The sequence below is a fragment of the Ischnura elegans genome, chromosome X (assembly GCF_921293095.1).
Source record: "Ischnura elegans chromosome X, ioIscEleg1.1, whole genome shotgun sequence".
NCBI classification, from domain to species: Eukaryota; Metazoa; Arthropoda; class Insecta; order Odonata; family Coenagrionidae; genus Ischnura; species Ischnura elegans.
In genome coordinates this window covers 45,102,328-45,125,359 of record NC_060259.1, presented here as the reverse complement: position 1 = coordinate 45,125,359, position 23,032 = coordinate 45,102,328, and the positions used below count along the sequence as shown (strand labels likewise).

The following is a 23,032-nucleotide window of genomic DNA, read 5'->3' as shown; positions in this document are numbered from 1 at the left end:
TTTCTGAGGCTTTTTAACCCTTATAGTGCCAGCAAGCCGATCCATCAGCCCGAGGGGTATGTGCGAAGAGTTTCAAGGGCCGATGTATAGGCCAGGATTTTTTACACTCATGCCTTTCATTTTTTTGTGTTTCTTGTAGCTTTGGTAACTATTTTTAGTATCTGTCATGATTTAACTTACCCATAAGTTTTGGGAGCCAATTAACAAAAGAAATAGTTTCTGAATATGCATATTAGGCTTTATGTAACTTGTTAAGCGCAAACCTATAAATTCACCAAAAAAAGCCCTGGCATTCTTCAGCATACCAGGCAAAATAGGCTGGTAATAAAAGCGTTAAAGTAGGGAAGACATATGTGGATGGTTTATCCACCAATGCCTACTTCACTCAAAATGCAGTCTCCAGCTTTCAGAATCCTAGGTATTTCTGGTGCTATTAATAGCTCATATGTTGATACACGCCCTGATTGCTAAGCTAAATAGGTATGTTAATAATCCACAGCCATGTATAAGGACATGTGATATAAGTATTTTATCTGGTGCTTACGAGATATATCACAACTCAACAGGTCAGATTTTTGCCTTACAAGAGCAAAACTTTACAGCTATGCTGAGTCCACTGAGAGTTTCCAACAAAAATCCTTTCACTAGGATATTATGTCAGATGTAACTCTGCAGAAAACAGAAATGACTGAATTAAATATATAATGAATATGTTTTGAATGAATTAGAAAAAGTTGTGTACAAAGCCAACCTAAATACAAACAAATAAGAAATATACCTACTGGCATGACAGTACTTCATGTAGTCAAGAGCCATGAATACTAAATCAGCTAAGTATTTAATTCAAAAAATGGGCAATAAAGAGCTTGGTAACTGATTTTTATAGTAAGTAATTGCTTAACCAGACAAAACTGATATCATACCATTAAATTTTCAAAAAAATATGAAAAAGGATTAAGTAATTTCTTAAATGCTTCATGTGTTTAGCTATTTTTATTATACTTCAATATTTGAGATAGCATGTAAACAGTCCCGTATGTAAAGTAGAAATGAGGTCCATACATGTAACATAATTCATAGATACAAAATATTCTGTTCACTTATTTTATATTTCAGATATTACCTTATTCTGCAAAACAAAGGAAAAATTAAGATTTGGTTAAGGCCAGAAACAAAATTATACATGCAATAGAATACCAATTACGCATTCTGGGATTTTACATTTTGCTGATTTTTACCAATTTTTTTCAGATTCCATCAAAGTGTTTCCTTTTACCACATTCGCCAATTTCCTACTTCATACAATGTTATAGATCCCTAGAAGGCCTCAGCTCAATAAGGCAATTCAACAATTCACGTAAAGTTTTTAAATAGATAGCCTATGTGGTATCATTGGCTAACAATCCAATTCATAATGGAATGAAAAATAAACCAATATATACAGCCATATTTTGCTTTGTTGTAATTACTGGCTCCCTCTTCATTTTACAACAGTTTTTGATAATTGAAAAGAATAAAAACTTAATATCACATTGTATATATAAAATCATGTAAATCATTATTAAGATAACATAAAGGGTAAGGAAGTAATGCATTGACTTGAAATTTAGGGGTTGCATTGTGCCTACTTAAGTGCTCTAACATACAAAATATGTATACAACACAATCATGGTACAAAATTTCAATGATTGTATTGACAAAAGCTTAATATGTGGGATTCAATTTACCTATACAGTATTAGCACAATTTAGGAACAATTTGATCACAAACACTGCATTTTTGGTAAGAAAAAATGGCACTGAAAGATGATCATATCCACACAGTAATGGCCTCCCTTTAGAAAGACTTTAAAGGTTGAGGTAGAGCTTATCCAATATAACACATTCAAATTGATATATGTGTAACAATATTTCTCTAAGCTACAGCACATGGATTGCCAGGTTCACAGTTGCAAACTGTCTCACTGTCTCCAGTTCTTATTTTCCAGAAAAGTTAGCAAAACTAGCAAACAATTTTAGTATCTTATTACCAATCTATTGAACCTGAATCACATAATTTTTGACCTTTCACAAATTTGAGGATTCCAGAAAGTATGTACAGCATTTTTAGTATTACAGTAGCAGTATGGTGATTGGAGGAGGCGACTGACAGCCGAGGCCATTTGCACCATGAGGGAAGGGTATGGAAGGAAGGGTGAAGAGAAACCCGGTGTCGGCATTTGCCTGCTCTTAACGAAAGGTGCCAAGGGGACCACGGCTTAGCGTCCCATACGACGGACGGAGTGTTGCTCTTGAAATGTCCTCCACACAACATTCAAGCAGGGATTGGGCAGTCTCTGAAAATTCTCTGCCACTGCCGGGAATTGAACCTGGGCCCACCAGGTGGGAAGCCAACACTTTAGCCGCCACACCAACCCGATCCCCTTTAGTATTACATGGTTCATAAAAAGCATCCGGAAATCCTGTAACATCCATAAAATTTAGGTGGTACATTTGCTTTCATCATCCTTGTGATAGCTTGATACTTCCTTCCCATAGCACCAAGAAGCTGCCAATCAACAAAGTTAATTTGTCATGTTTGCATCAATAATTCCAGATACTCCAAGTTTTCTCTCACAAACAATAGTTTCCCATGGCAGGATGATAAAAAACCTTGAACAACTTTGAATACTATACCTTACCCCTGAAATAACAACCATTATCCATCACTGTTTCCAACTGTAGTTTTGGTTCTGGAAATCCTGTACTCTTTAGAACCATTAGACTTGTGCAATATTTCAAAGCCTGCCGTATGAACACTGCTGAAATATACATGAATTACCACGAGAAAAAGTTCCCTTGGACCTGGAATCAAACCACGGACCTTTGGCTCTACAGGCCACTGCGCAGACCACTACGCTATACAAGATCCTTAATTCCCATGGCAATTGTACCGAGGCTCATGGTACTAGATGTTATGCCCTCGAAGTCAATGTGTAACACGTAAATAAGGCAAAACTTCAACTTTTTATACCTTTACCCTTAACCTGCTCCCATCGTCTATAAGCGATCGCCTTAGCAGACTGCTCCCATCGTCTATTGACGATTTGAACTATTCTTCTACTCTCCCAGTCTATGCGTGCTTAGAAGTTCCTTTGACAAGTAGATGTCATGCAGACATCTTTTACTCCTCTTTTTATTTTTATTGCCCTTCAGTAGCCGCCTGGAACCCTCAGTAGCCTATTTCAGCTTATTTGTGCAGTTAAAGGGTTAATAACTGTAAAAAGAAGCAATTTTTGATGGACCTCTATAATGAGTTTGTATTACAATGAGTTTTTTTTACCAGGAATCCTTAGAACAGGTTAAATTGGACTTCTATGGTACTTAATTTCAGAGGATGAAAGGCAACTGGTTTTTTTAAATGCACCCTCCCACAACCCCCATGGGCAAGCTCCAAAACAACTTCCACTGAAAAATTTAAACGCTAGTCTCTCTCAATAGTATAAGAACCTTGAGCCAGGGAAAAAGGGATAACCCAGGAGGAAAGGGAGAAGAGACCATGTTTTCATGCTCAGAGTTCAAATGGAGGACACCCCTATCTTTTATCTTGAGTGTGCAAGGAGTAGGTTCAAGATAAAAGGTTGAAAAATGATTTCTCATGAGTAAGTTCGTCACAATAAAATGCCAGAATTTCATGTACCTTAGACTTTTAAGTAAACATGAGCATCATGCATAGTTTTTTTCAAAGAATTGAATGCTTTATACAAAAAGTGAGCTCCTTATTTATAAAAATACCGTATAAGCGCGTGTACAAGGCGCACCTTTTTTCCCAGAAATTGCAGCTGAAAATGAGGGTGCGCCACTTACACAAACTTCTTATTCCCCACCCCTCCCATTCAAGGGTCGCAAGTCCAAAGGGAAATTGAGTGGTCTTGGTTTTCAGTGTGAGTCAGTCATCTGAAACCTAAGGTCAAAAACATGCAGCAGACAGAGGAGTTTCCCCCTTAGACATACTTTAAAACTGTTCCGGTATGCTTTTCTTGCTCGTAAGAATCATGCCATCACGTCGGTACCTCAGAGGTGAACATGAAAAAGATCACACACGGTTTTTCGCTCCGAGGGCGCACTAAATTTACTGCCATGAGTGGGCATTTATACTGAAATAGTAATCCCAAATCAAATGTAGAGAAATGCGTAGTTTTGTAGGACAATACCTGGTAAATAGTCAACATCTGTCTTGCCGAGTGATTTCCATTACGCTAAGGACCTGATTTTTCAAAAATCATCATCAGGTGCTATTATAAGGATTATTGCAACTGAAAATTATATTGGTGTCAAAACCTGTGCTTTAAAAAATTCGAACGAGTGTGTACATTACTGGACTAAATGGTGGATATAAGAAATCGGAAATGCTTATAAGTGAAGAGCGCTGAAGGACGGGCCAAGGGGAAGGAGTGCGCTCCCTCCGTCTTTCAAGCTACGAGCGAAGGAGCAAGGAAAGATCAAGTCCAATCTTGCATGTGACATAGTTGCCTACAAAGCAAAGGGGCAAAGGCGCAGCAATGTGATATACGCAGTTTGCATTGCTTGAAGCTTCAAGTCCATCTCTTCCTGTTTGAATGCACTTATGCTATGCATAAAAAACTTAAATACAGTCAGATATGCGTCGCGTTAAGTCTCATTCTTTTTTGAACCTCGTGCGTGTCATACAATCACACAATTGCCGAAAGCTATCGAGATATCTTCGAGTTCAGTAGGTGACTCATTCTAGGATTTGGCCTCCAGAAACTGGGAGAATTGAAGCTGGTAGACCGAAATAGGTCATTTAGTGAGATGGGGTAGGGATGAAACACGTTCCCATTGTTCCCGTGTAACTTGATATTTTTCTTTTGAGGCAAGAGATTTATGGTCTGTGGGGTCTCGGAAAGGAAAAAAAACAGCAGAGGCATTGGCTGATGGCGGGCCGAGTGTGGTTCCGTGAAATCTACGACGTGATTATTACCCTAAGGCACTGAGATTCCCCCAATTGTTGTCCAATCTCTTGGGAAGATTCAACCTATGTGCCTTTCATGTTTCGCCTTATAATTTTCCACGGCTGCAATCTGTTGCAATACTCCTACGAGAGCGTTTAAACAAAATTTTTCGTGAGTAGGACAAGCATCGTAGAACAACGGCTTATGCGAAGAGGGGATCGGGACTCTTCCTACTCATTCTACTGGGACATTGCATTCACGAAAGCATTGATTTAAAATTTTGGATTCAGATTCTATTTCTTCCACGGATTTGGATCCGAAGTATAAGGTGAAGGGCATTAGCCATGGATATTTGGATCTGAGGTATCCGATCCGACTATACCTAGTAAGCATTATAAGGTTAAGGCTACAAATGTATACTTTCTTATCTCCGAGTGCCATACATATAAATACGTAAATTTAGCTGAAAAAATGCCATGTAAATTTTTAGTGTTGAATGAGGAAAATTTGAGAACTGTCGAAAGTCCAGGCGTACGTCTTGCAACACCGCGTGATAGGTTAAAAAAATGCTGCAAAATTTTTTTTCTTTAGCTCTGATGCTCAAAATAGGAGTGCGTCTCTTACACGTGCTTATACGGTGCTTCTCTCTCTACCTATAGCAGGAAAAGATTTAACGCCACTAACACAGAGGCAAGCATCAAAAAATATAAGAATTGCATTTGTTCTGAAAAATAAATTTATGCAGTCAAATTTCCAAGGCTGTCCTGCATGTAGTATATGAGTGAATGTTATGCATAGTGAAATTTAAGGTAAATGAATTTTAAAGAGTGTTTACATGACCAGAAGAAGGGATTTAGGGAAGATAATCTGAGTGATTTTTCTCGGAGTGTGAATTTAAGCCTGATACCAGCCTACTATTTTGGATTCATTAGAAGATGAATGAATAAAATGTATACCTCATCAAAAGTAGTTAACATTTCTACAATATTTAAGACATCAGCCTTATTCAACACATTGCCTAACAAAGTGTTCCCATTCCACCCTGTGAGTCCTCCAATTCACCAGCTCAGTTTTTGCTGATCAGCAGCCTGTTCTTGGAGTCTCACGAGACATTTATGTGGAATCAGCAGTTTCATTTTCATTAACCAGAACTTAATGCAAATAGAGCCCTAAAGACACTTTCATGAACTTATATTTTGAGGGAGAGGGGAATATATCCTTGCAAAATATATTGCATTCCTTGAAAGACTCATTCATTTCAAATAGGAACTATTGGAATTATTACAACCTATAGGGAGGATGAAGTAGGCATGAGTAGGTTTCTGGCCGATTCTAGAGATTTGGACAGAAATATAAAAAATCCATGATAAAGAGCATGATGCACATGATCTAAAAGCTGTACAAAGAAGCTAAAAAAATGTGATTTCATGCTTTCTGCCAGCCACTTGCAGATAAAGGAAAAATAGGATATTACGAGCACCATCACTGCAACTTTCTGATGTAAGTTTTTGTGGCATTCAGGTTTGCAGTAGGGTAGATTTCTAAACCCACAAATCGACCCCATTAAAAAGCAAGAGTGGCAAGAAATATGCATATTGCTAAAGGTTCCGTTAAAAAATTTCCTCTGGAATGAAGAAATGGCAAGATAAACTATGCTTAACAGCCAGAGTGGAAGGACTTTTGGTTGATTTTCTCAATGCCATAAAACCAAGGTGACCTTCTTGATAAAATAAAAAAAATGGCAGAAAGGCAGAGAAATTAAATTAAAACTACAACATTTTTGAGTGAAAATACACAATAATCTCTTAGAAATAAAGGTAAGCATTCCATTGCTGTGTTTAAAGGCCAAAATTGAATGGTAATAGGTCATCATTACCACTGATACTATCACAACAGATCCCATATCTTATTAGATACTAAATTCTCATAAATTCCACAGTGGGAAGACAACAGCTGCTACAGAAAGTTGACAGCTGAAGATCATAGACATGTGAACTACACCAGAGAGTAAAAGTACTTTGCATAGAACAGGACTTGAACCCAAAACCTTCCAATTCATACCATGTGCTTCAAAACAAAACGCAACAGAAGCCCAGGTTCAAGTAAGGTCAATAGTATTGAAATGAAAGGTGGTCAAACTTCCACTATATAATTCCTGAATCAGTTGAACTTTAAATCAATGGATTGCAGTAAGTATACTCACTCATGAAATTTGCTATTTGTAAAATCTGTAGGTTTTACACTCCTGACAAGTTAGCTCTTCCGGTGCCAGAAAACCGACCTATGCATTTCTGTCACATACAGCTAAGTTCAGTTTGAAAAAATATACATCTCTGAATATATAATATTATGATATGAAAAAATTTACACAGCCTTTCATATTGGGGCATTTCATAAATGGTAAAAAAAAGTCTGTACAAAGCTATTGACCCATATCAGGGTTTGAAGTTGATTTTTGACACATCACATTGTAAAGAGCCAAAATCTTTAAGACTTTTAACATCAAGAGACATTTGAAAGATCAAAATTTGCTTGGCTACTTTCCCTGGAATTATTAGGAGGACTTGAGCCACAGCAACCAGCATCTGGATTGTTTCCATGGCTAAGTGAGCAAGCTTCATCCGATAAGTTTGGATAGTAAGGTGGTGGAGGTTCTCCTCGCAGTGCAGCACTTGGAACCATATTGTGAGAACTTCGACGGTACTGCCTCAGAAGATCCTTTACCCTTGAAACAGCTCGTCTTGTTGCTTGAGATCCTACAGAGAAACAGGTATAAAACAAAACTTAATGATCAGCCTTGCACTTTCCTTGATTGGCATGAATAATTAACAGGTGCACAAAATGTGTTCAATCAAAAAGACCAGCAGTTCTCAATTAAGGGTATCAGGGTTAATACCGGCTTTCCAATCCCAATTTCTGTGACTTTTCTGATTTCTAGTCCCAGTATTTTAAATTTCCCTGACTTTATATTGATGGCAAAGCAGTCCCACAAGGGGATTACACGGAGAAATGCAGCGATGCATACTATGAAATAAGATTAAGATGTAGTACACAGTAGTAATCGAAGAAATGAAGTCAAGTAATACCAAGTAGGCACTGCTCAACTTCATTTTTACAAGTACTACTACTCGTGGATAAAGAGATAGTGCATCCCTTTCTTTCCTTACCTGTGAATTTATTTGTACATACATAAAATTTTATAACTACCTATCGGATAATAATTGACTTATCCTTGTACATAATATTTGGCACAAGATTCAATGGGAATGTTTACGTTCAGCCACGAATCAATGATGTGAAAAACCTTACTGTGTTATAAGCTCATCATAGAGTCTTTAGCTCTACACTAAAAATTATATTATCAGTGATGTAGTACTTAGCTCAAAAAGCATTTCTCAAATTTATCTACCACCTGGTTTTATTGTTCTTCCCTGTCATCATTACCCACATTGGAAAGCTTAAATTGTCATCACTCTTTGTTTAGCAGAATTTATGTAGAGTTTCACTACAATAATCACTTTACCTTCTTTGAATATATTATTTAAAGTATGATATTTATTACCATCATCTACAAAAACTCAAGTTCTGTGATATGAGGCCCCGATCATTAAGCCCTCATTTTGTTCAGGACAAATATACCAGCAAACTGAATTACAGTCAACACAATAAATTATTCCCATTGTAATATAATTATGATAGTGCGAAAGATCCACAGATAAAAAATCATTCGCCTTGACCGGGATCCCCCGATTTCCGGTCGAGTGCTTTAGCCAGTTAAGCTACCGAGGCGTCATTCTTCCCTGTGGATATTTTTCGGACACTATCGGACAAGGTGTTACTGGACTGCTGAGCATATGATGCCACAAGCAGTCCAAATCGTGCGCACAGCGCCACAGCCGGAGAGCAGGCCCGCACATAGAACACAAAGAGGTGTTCACTCTTAGACTAGTTTAAGGTCCCGGTCAAGGTGAATGATTTTTTTTCTCTGTGGATCTTTCGCACGATTGTGCATTGCGGGTGACTCCCGTAAAAGTTATCACCGCGGCTAGTCCCGGTATACTTTAAACTATTAAAAATAATTATGATAGTTAAATGCTTAATGCTTAGATAAGAAGGAAAAAGTTATCATCATTGAATAATGGATCTGGGGCTTGCTCTCAATGTCAAATGGATTATGACGAGTGGTTATTTCCCATATAGGGTACTGTCACTCATCCTTTTTAAAGGAAATTTACTTAGAATCACATATTCACTGAAACTTTCTAGAGGATGATGTGCATAACTCATATTTTATATCAATGTAAATAGCCTCTAGGAAGCATTGTTTCCATTTCTTTAAATACATTTAGTGTTTTGTCACTCTAGTTGCACACAGACACCAAGGGGATATAAAAAGTATGCATTTTTTACATTCCAATTTGTAAAATGTCATCAAAAACCATTGAAGATATACATAATGTTAATCCATTGTGGTGCTTATGATGATCCATTCAATCAGAAGTGAGTGCATTAACACTTACGAAAATATAAAGAAGATAATCTGTGTGCAAGGGATCTTCACGCTAAAACTATGAAAATGAATTTTAATAAAAGAGCAATCAGAGTAGATAATGGGAAAAAATTCCATGCAATAGTTACATTACAATAAAATAGTTAAAAACTAGAGATGTGCAAATAGTAAAGTCAGGGATGCAATGTGTCAGATAGTATGCAAATAGTCAGCGAATACTCGAATACCTTGAATACTAAAAAGTATTCGATATTAGAGATCTCGAATAATTATGCTTTAAGTACGATCTCCAATACCTCGAATACTTTGAATTTCGTGCCATACACTGTCGCACGCACGTCCTTGGTAGCTGACTCGAAAACAACGTAGAGGACTCAAGTCATTTCATGCATACAGCGCAGTTTTAGGCAAGTTGACGAACTACATCAAATTCGCGGAAAAGAGTGATGAATAGATATCATTCGACATGGAGAACCAAAAATGATCGGGGGAAAAATCGGAAGAAGAACTTTTAGTATGCTTTGCACAATTCTAGTATTTGAGGTATTCCAAATTTGATATATTCGAGCCATGATTTAATATTCAACTTCAAGAAATCTGCTATTCGACCCATCTCTAGTTTAAACATATAAACGTGCAACATTGCTTTGACGCTCTCCTTTTTCACAGCAATTGATCACTTTAAATTTCCCTTCTAGGTTTATGCTTTTTCTTGATTGCTTCTTGATTTTTCCACCCACATTCCTATTTTTTGTCATTGTTCTCTTGGTTTGTACATACTCCGTATGGCTCTATAGAAATCACCTACTGCTGGGCAACTGCAGCACTGTATTCCTGAGACACAGAGAGCCTACGACTGCTGGGAGGGAATGAAGCCATTGTGTTTGAGACTCTCTAGTGGACTCTTCTAGGTGTTGATGCTATTCATACGGAACTAGGGCACCGCTCCATTTCTCCCCAGTGAACACCAATGACCTTGAAGGCTTGAGCGTAGACCCTCTACGTTGAAGTCAATTCGTCCAATAACCTATGATAGCAAAAATTACGTCTCAAACCATATTGCTTTAAAAAATCTCATTTCCACTAGCTCCACTCGATTAATGATGGAAATTCACTCATGTCATTCTGTTAAGGATGCGAGATAAACTACTTTGGTAGGCTGGCTATCTGGACCGCATAACGAGTTATGCTTCTGACAATTGTGCAAAAATGGATTTCGAATACTAAACAAACAAAGAAGAATATTTGAGGCAAGCAACACTATAAATATGTGTAAAACGATAGCAATGTCGTGTTTACTTAGCGCAAGTTCACATTTTATTACGAGAGCGTTAAAGGTATTTGATTAGGCTACATAGCGTTGGCATGTTTCCCTGAGGAAAGAATTTGCGCTATATTGAAATTGCGCTAGGCGAGGCATGGGTGTTCTATAAGTAGAGGCAGAAATCTAAGTCTCCATTGCATTTTTCCAAGTATTACCTTGCTTAAAATGCTTAAATAACCTTAGAAATACGCCTTGTTTGGTCTCATTCTTTTTTTAATTACGTGCACATTACTAATATTTCAATCTAATAAAAGAATAATACCAATTTTCGGAAGCCATTGTTAGACACCTTTGGGGCTAATAGGTGACTCATGCAGCAGTTGACCTCCAGAAGCAGGGAACTTTGAAGCGGGTAAGCTGAAAAAGGTCAGCAGGCGAGAAAGGGGGAGGCGTGAAAAAAGGTTTCTTTTGTTCTCGAAACTTGATATTTTCTTTCGAAGCTAAGGTCTTCGTAATATGATCCATGCATGAGCTGGAATCTTTTATCTTTTGTTTGACTACGGAGAAAAGGAAAGCTTAGAGGGGGGGAGGCGAGTGCTGAATGGAAGGGAATAGCGATCTTGGGAAATGGGCTTATGTTACTATCCCACGGCATTGAGCTTCTCCCTATGGTAGTTTCATCAAGTGGGGAAGATTCAAACTATGTGCCTGCCGTTATTAGCCATAAATGACAGATTGCATATATTTCGTCTCATTTTCATCAAACGATGGATGCAGGAAAGTTATACGCCAGGACCGCTATTATTCGACGCTAGTATTCGAGCTATGATTTACAATTCGAATTCGATATTCGAGTCCAAGAAATCTGCTAATCGACCCATCTCCAGTTTTTACTGATTCTTCCTTTCAATGATGTTATTTTTAATTATGGTTTCTAATGATGTTATTGATGCAAAAGTTTTCATTAAATTTGAAATAAAAAGTTGATATTTAAAATTTATTAGGTACATACATATTTATTTGATATATTCATCAAGTGAACTAGATGAATGACATTTAATACGCTTTGTGCAATTCTAGTATTCGAAAATTGAGATATTCAAGTATTTGAGCTATGATTTACTACTCGAATTTGTTATTTGAGTGCGAGAAATCTGCTATTCGACCCATCTCTATTAAAAACGAATAGAAATCCCATTTCAAAGGCCAATTCCAAAAGCCACCATATTTGTTTCATCACGGATCCCACACGTACCCAACCAAGTTCAGCTAACCAGTAGGGATGGTCAGATTGGATACCTTGGATCCAAATAAGCAGACATTCATATATCTACAAAATGTATAAAAGTTATTACAATTTCTAGATACTAGCTGAAGAAATTCTAGATATTTTGAAGACATCTAGTAGATATTTTGCGCTATGTGAGATGGTGATCCATTACTCAATCCCCAGCATAAATTTGATCTCTTAACAATGAATTATAATTAACTCACCTGTATACTTAATTTCCTGAATGTCGCTCTCATGAACATCCGGGATTTCATGAGCAATGTCCCTTTGAGCATCATATATAACGTTGCATTTGTGAGCCAGCTCTATGTAAGATTCTGAAAGTTTCAACAAACCTTCTTTCACTCTGATCATTTTGATGCACTCATTTTCCTGAATTCGGTCAACAACTGCAAACAAAGCCAATATAAATCAGAAATAGATAGAAATATTATTTAATGATGATAGTTTTCTTGACCATTTATACATACATAGTTATTTCATATCACTTTTTTACTTATGTAAAGTCCATTTCATCAAACACAAAAGATGAAGTTTGCCATGAAAAAATATAAGGTATACTTTCTCCAACAGTGGCTTAGTGACCACGACCTTTGTTACACATTTGCCACAGTGTGGACCTGTGATGCCAACACCTTGTCCAGTAAAAACCCATCCCAAAGTTCACTCTGAGAAGATGGCTTGGTGGTGTAACTGGCGAACACACCTGACCCACAATCAGGAAATCTGAGTTCAAATCCTGGCTAAGCCAAATATTTCTTCATGGCTAACTTCGTTCTTGGAGTTTATAAATTCGCACCCATGTGCATGACTGTGCACAAAGTCACTTGTTTCATGCAGTCCATTGTATAATAAAAATCATAATATTCTCATACAAAAAAATGGCTTCAAAATATTCAGCATATCATTTCAAGGCTAAAAAGCTTTATTGATAAGTTTTTTAAGCATACATGCAAGGAAACAGTAGCATCTTTCTATGACATGCCTTGATAGGACAATAGATATTTCTTTCATACTCAATAATGTACAGTGACATTAAGTATTGAAGAAGAGGCAGCAAAGGGTATGAAGTCACCTCTGGGCCTCAACACTGGGAAAGTTTTATCCCAAACTACCACTGACATTTCATCTGACATAAAACATCTACACTATGAAACTACGACCAATGAAGTCATCATTTTTCCTGTTCCATCAAATTAGTTACACAGAAGTTTCCACTCTTCCCCAAATCAAAGTCTTTTTGACAAGTGCAAATATCCTTCTTTAGAAACTAATCGCCAACTGACAAGCTATCAGCCCTTTCAGAACCATACTCAAGTGCAGGCCAAGTTCCATAGAGGAAAATTTTTGTGTAAGAACACAAGTAAAATATTCTGTCAGATGCTCCAAAACAGTAATATACATCCCACTATCATACAATATTCAAAAACAGCTCAACATTTGCTTATATTGGGGAATTGTATGGAAGACTAACAAATTTGACGTGATTACATTCGGGGCTTCATATTTCTAATGCAAACGTCAATTCCTTAGGTCCACACCCCGATACAAGGTAAAAAGACTACAAAAAGACAAAAATTAAAGGAAACTAAAAAATTACCTAAGAAATAATTATGTATCACATCCAACAACTGCTATGTTCACTTGCCATTGTTTTGATAAGCCTGCCTTACCTTCCAAATGTGCCAGTCCCCTTGATCTCTCTGCTTGAGCCAATCTCATTTCAAGCTGTCTCACTTCCTCAGATTGAGCTTTCTTCGCAGCTTTTTTCAAATCCTTCCTTATCTTAGTCTCAACCAGTTCACAGCTATTTAAACGATTTCTTGCTTGGTCCACATGTTTCTCTCCTTCCAGAATCAGTTCAAACTGGTTCGAAAATTCTTTCAGGTGATCTAAAATAAATTGAAAATACCTCAAATTAGCTAAAAATGAAGTCATGGTTATAATAAATTAAATCACTAAGTGCAGAAACGTGACACTCTAAGGAAAAAATGGCTCATGAAAGGAAAATGCTACTTAAGCTGAAACATTTAAAGTATAGCACCCTGAAAAATACAGTACGTATAATAATTGATACAATACAATTTTCAGGTTCAAAGTGGTAATACAGCACACATAAAAAAATATCCCCAAGTTGCTGCTTCTCCATTTTTCTGGCAATATTACAAAAAATGCTTATCAAAAAATGCAAATAAAATGACTTATTCATGGAAACACTTAAATTAGACACACAAATATATCGGATACTTTAGCAGCTGGATTGCTATTCTCAATGAGAGAGGCGATTGCTTGTGGAGGATCTTGAAGACAGGCAAGTTCCTAAGGGGGGTTGAGAGAAGGGAATTTTAGAACTTCCACACCTCTTGCCCCCCGATATTGTTCCCGTGCAACTTCTACCCGCCAACTATCCCCTTAAGTGACAACTAGCCCAGGAGCACTTATCCTCTTACTTTCTCTAAGCTATTATTAACATGCTGTGGACCGGGTATTTAATTCCAATCTCATCGGGTAGGACCCGGCATTTAAAGAAGCTTTAACCTAAATGACACTGATACACGAAAACTCTCATAGAATGTTTACTTTTTCATGTATTTTTAAAAAATTTGAAGCGTTTTACTTATCAGAGATATTAGTACTTAGTTTTTGTATGGCATTTGGTGAAACATCCTCCTTTGTGCAGGGGAACCTTTCAGAATCCACAGATATGCCGAGTTTCCTTTCTAAGTTTATTAGCAGAACAAACTCGACACATCCGTGATGGATATTTCTTCTTCCCATACCCCACTATCTTCATTAGATTGTGTTTCATCATTTCCCTAGCTAGCCTTGCCAGGTTATCCTGCCGAGGCGCTTGCTGAGTCGGCCTTTCTATCTCGCCGTCCGTGTCATCATTGCTGGAAGACGCACTTCTTCCCTTCTCACATTTAGCCCAGCCCTTGGCTACTTCCAAAACAAATTTTTTGAGGGTCAAACGGGTAGAAGTGTTCAATGTTTTGTATACCACAAAATAATTAAATAGGGCAAAGTTGATCAACCACAACACCACTTTTTTTGTCCACTTCATAGTTTTTCTTAATACTGAAAAGTATATCAAGTACATATCAGCTTTATCTACTCCTCCCATGTACTTATTGTACTCCAAAATACAAATCTGTTTTCTCTGTATCTGTCCTGTCAATCTGTTTCGCTTTCCTTCGCCCATACTCGAGTTATGGATTGTGGAAATCACCCTCACCTTCCTCTTGTCCTTCCACGCAAGCAGCAGAACTTCCCCCCTTCTACAGAACGTGTAGTCACCTTTCTTCATAATTTTGATTTCATGCCTAAATTCAGTGGGAAGCCCCCTGTTGGCACAGACGGTTCCACAAACTCGAGTTTTTTCACGAGAAGATTTTCAGCTATCTGTACGCTATCGTAATAATATCTTGGAACACATGATGCCAACGGTGTAAATATGGAACTAAAAGGGTCAATATGGTCTCCTCTAATTTTTTTTCCTTCAGCTGTGTATATTTCTATGTTGCAAATATAACCACTTTCACTTCCACACACCACGCACACCAATAATCCGTGCTTCACCAATTTCCCTGGATTGTATGTTCTAAATCTCAATCTTCCCCTCCAAGGTACTACTCCTTCATCAAGGGAGAGATCACGTTTAGGCATATACACAGTTTTAAATTTTTCTAAGAAATATGATAGTATTGGTCTAATTTTATGTAAACTATCGGAAGATTCAGAATTTAATTCGTTATCACTGAAACTCCAAGAATTCCAAATTTGTTCCTGCTGAGCAAATTACTAAATATGGGTGTATTGATAAATTCATCAGCGCTCCAATACTCCTTGATTGAATCTTTCCTGACTTTTCCCAACAAAATTATAATTGCTAAGAAAACTTTCATCTCTCTCACCACTACATTTTTCCACTTCCCAGTTTTCTGCGAAGACTTGTATCTGCCTTCGTTCTGCACTTCTAAAACACATTCACAATTATTAGGCGCATTGTTGCCCCTAATAATTGTGAATGTGTTTTTTTTCCAATCAATTGATGATTCCTGCCACTCCCTGAAAATCTTACAAACTTCTTGGAAGGTCAATTTCATTCCATGTCACCGAGGTGTCTTTTACTAAGCTACCATTGCTAACACTTGCATCCGAGTCACAACCATCAGTGTAAACTAACTGTACAGCTTTTCTTTTAGGTTGTATTCCACCAATATCAAAACCAATTTCACTATCTGAGCTCTCACACTTGTCTACCTAATCTTCTGGCACGTCAACACAAAGTTCTTCGTATATATCCTTCTCCGTCATACCGCAAGCACCGCCACTATTTGATGCCATTACTATAGATGAGGTCTTATTGCTATTGGAGTAATTTTTCAGTAGACAAGATACGCAGGAATTATTGCTGAAAATTTATATAGACTACATATGCATGCACTTTCATAGGGTAAACGCACACCAACTTTCATCCAAGGAAATGATTCCTCACTAAACTACATGACTTTAAATCTCTAAAAAAGAGAGTAACGAACACAAGAACGTCCCAAAGGAGACTAATATGCATTCTAAGCAAAGGGAAACATTAGAGACTAACAAAGATAAGCTTTGTGGCCATCTGGTCCTTTTCTATCACGGACCAAAAGATAGGGTCCCGCTGAAATGACCCTTATATTCCTTGCCCTTCGAGACTCATTGATGTGTTTACGTTGAGCGCTGAAGATTGGATTTTTTGTGAGAATCTACACCATGGAGCTTGTGAAGGACAGCCGAAAATATGCACCCAGAGGTGAAATGTGAATTATTCACTTTGCACCACCATACATTTGGCGATGAGAGAATTACCGACAATAGATTTTGTGTTAGAGCCAATTGAAAAGGACTGAAAAAATCTGACCAAAATTATTCCTCATAAGCTAAAATATTATAATTCGTAATTTCAGGACATTGTAGAAGTTGTAGTATTACTGTTATAGAAATATGAATGTTTAATCAAGTTTTTTCAAACATTACGGCTAAGTGAAATTTTATTCCTACACATTAGTAATCTCTAAAAGTGAATTACGTTCATTTAAAAAATACTAATAAATTTATAATTTGAATGGTATAAAACTAATCTAAATCAATGAAAGCACATTCTAAAATACACCGGAAGCAAATGCGAACTTAAGTAACTAATATTAAAATAAGCAGAGAAAGTTTTATTATCATATGTGAAAACACGGAAATCTCCATGGTCCGTCCTCAGCACTCGGCAGGCAAAATACGGAGATCTCAATGTTCGGTTTGCTACGTGTTAACTATGGACTGAGATCAGAGACTCAAGATCCGAAATTTTCTCGAATCGAATAATACTACCTACTACCACCAAAGCCCTACTGTTTAAATTTTTAAAAATGAGGGAGATTTCAGAAACAAACACCTACCAAGGCCAAGCCATAATAACTACAGCCATTTTAGTAAAAACCATTGATGACAATATTTTCATCACTATGCAAACAAAATGTTAAACCTAATTTGTGATTTTCCGACATTTGGAAATTGACAATTAAGTTACCAGAATTATGAACCTACGTACCACCCCAGAACCCCTACCACAAATTTCTGACTAAGTGCCTGCTTGAAACAGATATTCCCATGCGAGATTAAGGAGGGGGGTAAGAGAAGGAGTGGGGGATGACCAGAGGAGGGAGCCAAAAGGAAAAGGATTGCCTGTGGTGGCTAATGGGCAATGTTCAGTACAGGTGGTTTGAATGCCCAAACCCAGAAGTTGGCCAGCTCCCTAATTCTCACATAAACACTTGCGTTACTTTTCAGCATTATTTCCATGAATAGGGTAGTTTCCTTCATCAAAGAAAACGAAAGGCATTGATTGCGATTCGTTACCCACCATTAGTGTATTCATAATACACAAATTATTTGGTTTTTGAAATACCGGTTTAGACGAATGGCAAGGGTCAAATTTTATCCTCATTTGAAAAAGGCCAGATTGGCGCCCATGCGATTCCACTCCTCGTGACGTCACAGGGACCTAGTTTCTACACGAGAGGATAGGAGTTATACATCGTCTGAGGTTACCAATGCATGCATGAGGCACAGAGCTCAGGGAAACATGTCTTAATAATCACCTACTAAAACTGGCTAAGGTCGGAAAGTTTTCTTCGTTTGATAAGGTATTAATAAACCTTTTTTAAGCCAAGCGCTACCATTCAGCAAGGTACTCAGCTACCCGCTGGCAGCCTGCGACGTATCAGGGCTAAGCCTCGCCTCAAGGTCACCTCACCGGGCGGGAGGGGGAACCAGAAATACGACGTACGGAGATATTTCCCGGCATTCATACTTGAGCGTCGCGTTTTCGCGCGCTTGAAAATTTTCACTTTTCATTTAATCGCGAAAAATAGATATTGTCATTTTAGAATCTTAAAGTGTGAAATACGTACTCCAGGAGTAATAATCTTTCGATTAAGGCAATAAAAAAATAATAGGAAACCACCCTATTCTAGGGGAAAAAAATGATCAAAGCTGGTATCATGGGAGGCATCCATGGGGAATGCATTTGGGGATCAGCTCAACAAAAAGGGGGATTTTAGTGAAGTGGCCATTGAACTTGCAGCATATATGGAAAACTAAATGAAGGAAAGAGCAGAAGGGCTTATGGAAGATCTATTAAAAACCAGAGAAGAAGTTTTGCTATTTAAATGTTATTTCATGTAGTTTTCCCTCAATGAAGTTAGGGCTGCATGGGCAGTTGTAAAATTGGTGTCATATTGTAGATGGTTATAAATCTGATATGTTAATGAGCTCATACATTCATTCCGTGGATGAAGCAAAGCTGCATGAATGTGTATCATTATGAACACAATCCAAGTAATATAAGCAACAAATGTAAAAAAAATATTACTGATCCTTCTTAACTATAGCACAATTCATCCATAAGTCCTCACATTTCATTGAAATTATGCTATACAAGAAATATCGCTGACTTGAATGTAGTTCACAAATTTCCACATCTATGAAAGAAAATCTTGCACTCAGTTAATATGAACAACCCCATTTTTTTATTTTTACCCATCAAAAGCTACTTGGATTTAAATTCTAAGAAGTACTGATCACCGATATATGATAAAATTTCGAAAATCATCACTAAATTAAAAAAAAACATTACAATTTTGATACATTACCACATTCATGTCCTTGCCCGTTTCTATTACATCAAGGAAATAAGTGGAACCATCATTTTCATGGCATGAACGGGTTGGAATGGGTGTTAAGAATTATGTGAATATTTTGTATTATCAGCGCTATCTGGAGGGCAAGTCGGTAACTTGGGGCGCCTCGTTTGGGAGAGAGAGTTGTCGCCCAAAATTGTCTCCCCACCCAAGTCCGTAACTCGGTAGAGAGAACTGTTTCTCCCGTTCGGATGGGAGAAAACTCGCTCCGATGGGTAGTATGAAAAATTTCTAAGGCGAATCTGATATTAGAGCTTGATTTATCGAAAAATTAACCGTGTGTAATTTAAAAATGTTTTTAATTTTATGTCAAACTCATCCATGCAAATATTTTCTAAATTAAATGCATAATAACCTCATTATGACTTACTAAAGTCGGGACTACTTTTTTGACCGCGCGCAGTGATTCCTCGCTTGCAAGCGGCTGCAAGGCTAAATCCAAGTGCCGGTAAATTTTGCTTGTCACCATGTAAATTCTTCATTTCGTATCAATTACAACCTCACCAAAGTTGAAAATTATGAGTATATTTCTAATGTGAATACAGCTTTTGCTCGCTGCTTGCAGATTTGTGCAAACATCTTTTGTGCCAAAATTGTGTTATTGTCAATGTGACAACTCCCGTAAATCTTCTGCTGATAATCACAGTGCCAGTGGTTGCAATGTACAAAAATATCGGCTAAGAGTTGTAATTATCAGTGCTCCATCGTGATTGAATTGTAAGCAGTGTTATTACCATATCGATTAATGTCTGACAGCAATGTAAACATTGTCAGTGGGCGTGTTCACCTCCGTTGTTCATCGTATAGGTACATTGACATTTCACGATCAAGCTATCAAGATCAAAGCTGTGTGTGAAGTTTCTTTTTCTAGTATATTAACGAATAATGGTCAGAAAAGTCACCTGTGCCTCTTTCGTGGGCTAATTTCTGGCTTTAAATCAGTGAATTAATAGTTGTTTTTATCATTACGAGCTTAGTGATTGTAAGTTGTTCGTGATGAATAAAAGAGTGGAAGTGATTTCCAGTTTTTTATATTTTATTTGCCTATGTCTCACTTTATATTTACGGTGTGTGCTAGTACTTAGTTTGTGGATATTCATTTATTATTGAAGTACATTTATAGCTTCTGTATGTGTTGACAGCGGAACCGATTCGCGATCTCATGTTGTGTGCACACGGTTATGCTGAGCAGTCGTATTCGTGAAACCGATGAAATGGTGAAACTCTATTGCATTGTCGTGGAATAAGTTCTTTTAACAATAAGGGCATGTCTTGTGTTTCATTAACTATCTGTTGCTTTTCATAGGTAACAGTTTAGAAGTTATTTTCCATTATTTAAAGTGCTTTTCTTGCGCTCTCTGAATTAGCATTAGCTTTCTAAACCCCGCTACTTACACGAAAAGAATTCAGAGCTACAGATAATTGTTATTTCATAGGATTGCGGTGTTTTTGTCTGCTATTGAGGGTGATGGATTTTCAGCTGGAAGAGAATCGGACCATCGAAGGACGGATAGGACAACCTTCTCCGCTAATGCGGCCGGAAATCTTCCTCCCTCGCCTCAAACGGTTTATTAATATCCCGCAACAATTTCTCACTGGTGTTAATTGCCCCACTTCTCTTAAATGCACCTCATATACGAGCAATAATATTCTATGGTTTGAAAGAAAACGCGCCATATTGAGAAAATACAACAAAACACTGTCGAGATACGCACTTTCTCCATGGGAGAAAGAGATACGTCGGGCTCTTGAGGGGGACGTAACTGAAGCGCCCGTCTGGGGCGCCAAAGGCGCTTGAGGGGGCTTACGGACTTGGGTCGGGAGACTAGTACTCTCCCAGGCGACAAATAGTCTCCTTTCTCCGGCGGGGCGCCCTAGAGACTTGGGGCGGGCGACAACTCTCGCGCAGGCGCTTCACGAATCTCCTTTCTCCCATTTTCGGGAGAGAACAGAGTTACAGACTTGCCCTCCTGGTGTGTGTTGCGTGCGCATGCACATACTAATGGTAGATGCTCGATGTGTGTGATGTACGTTAGCATACAGTCAGTCACTCACTAGCCAGCAAGCAGTTATGTTGGTAGAAGAACAGAGCGATCTCCTGTACAGATCATTAGTTCGTTACAATATTAAAGCGCATCTTTATCTTAATGGCTTACATTATTTATCTCAAACCATACCTTTCTCAACAATGGGAATTAAGGTCAGTGGAGCCAGGAATTTTGTTCGGGGGGTGGTCCAAAATCAGAGGGGAAAATTTTTTAAACTTAGGGTATTAAGTACAGGGTTTGAAACTAATTTTAACAATTTTCACAATCGAAAAAACTTCATTTGTCAAAGAAATCTTTTGAAAATTCATAATACTCCAATAATTTTTTTCTTTGATGAAGCAAAGCAACTGTGTTTTTATTTTTCGGGGAGGAGGGGGGGGTCCGGACCCCCCCTTGGCTACGCCACTGATTAAGGTTATACGTCAACGCCTTTGATTTTAGACTCATAAGATATGAGAACAATTATGACAAATTATGAACAATTTGAACCATAATCAAAACGTAGAATTTTAAAATTCAATTCAGATCAAACACAAAATACATTTGATACCCTTGGTCTCTACAACTGGAAGCTATGAAATAATAGCGTTTTCATCCACTAATTACACAGACAACTACCGATTTTCATATAATTGAGGATGTTTCAATACACAACAAATCAAAATGGTACATAGAAGAACTGACTAACAAGCATACCAGTGAAGTCCTTTTGTGCTTCGCTCCAGAGCGTATTTAATTCATTCAACTGCATAAAAACATCTTTAAAAGCCAGATTCTCACAAGTAAGAGACCACTTCAATAAATCTTGCATAGCCGTGTTCTGGGCCATCATAAACGCCTTGGCAGACGAACGTACATCTTTCAACTGTGATATGACCATATTAAGATCAGAATGTCCGCTTCCCAAAGCTTTCAGGCGAACACTGCTCCTGCGCGAAATTAATTGGAAGAAATTAGAAGCAGTGCACGAGAAATAAACACTTGTAAAATTTGCTATCAACAAAACGAATGACAAAATGAATTTGTGAGCAAAATTATACTGCTTCGAGTCGTTATACCTCCTCAAAGTTTTCCCAGCTTTGTTCATGTTCACAGGTTAGACTTAAATTTGATGCAGAACGAAACTAATGTTCATTATTCCAACGAGGACACAAGAAAATTGATAGCAGATCACCTGATAAAAACAAATACAACAACTGGCTTGTTTTGGAAAGTTTAGCTCTCGGAAATCGCGATATGTCAACTTCACTTGCGATAGGAAGTTCTTCCTTCCTCACCGGCGGCGCTAGCGGTTAGGTACTATTTAGAGGCGGGATCTCGGACAGGTTTAATAGTTAACAAACATTATAGGTTTTTTTGTGTCCAATATTTATCTCGATCTCTGTTTAGAACTAGAGTTGAATAATTTTTACACTTATGAGTAAATTTGCGGCTAAATCTTATTCCCTGGCTTACTTCCTGAAATCTTCTGATTATTCTAGCACACACTGTTCACGTCATCATATTCAGAGCATTGTAGGGTTTTCGTGTAAACTCGAATTTAATCCACGGTTTCTTGAAAGGAAGAAAATAATAGTGATACCATAGATTTTATATCAATACAAAATTTATGAGTGATAAATACAAAAAAAACAAGAGAGAAACAAAACATGCACAACTGAAATTATTTTAAGGGGACTGGATACCGCGCCGGAAAGTGCCTTTGCAGGACGCTACCATTAAGGTCACTAGGA

General features: G+C 37.6%; 1 protein-coding gene across 1 annotated transcript; it reads right to left on the bottom strand.

The window, feature by feature from the left end:
• Nucleotides 1-5,131: 5,131 nt before the first annotated feature.
• On the bottom strand, nt 5,132-22,534 carry LOC124171458. The gene is made up of 5 exons (XM_046550629.1): nt 22,358-22,534; nt 21,996-22,228; nt 13,690-13,908; nt 12,220-12,405; nt 5,132-7,707 (listed from the first exon to the last, which is right to left on the bottom strand). The coding sequence occupies exons 1-5, from the start codon at nt 22,384-22,386 to the stop codon at nt 7,454-7,456; spliced, it is 921 nt and encodes a 306-aa protein (XP_046406585.1). The 5' UTR covers nt 22,387-22,534; the 3' UTR covers nt 5,132-7,453.
• Nucleotides 22,535-23,032: the final 498 nt, after the last annotated feature.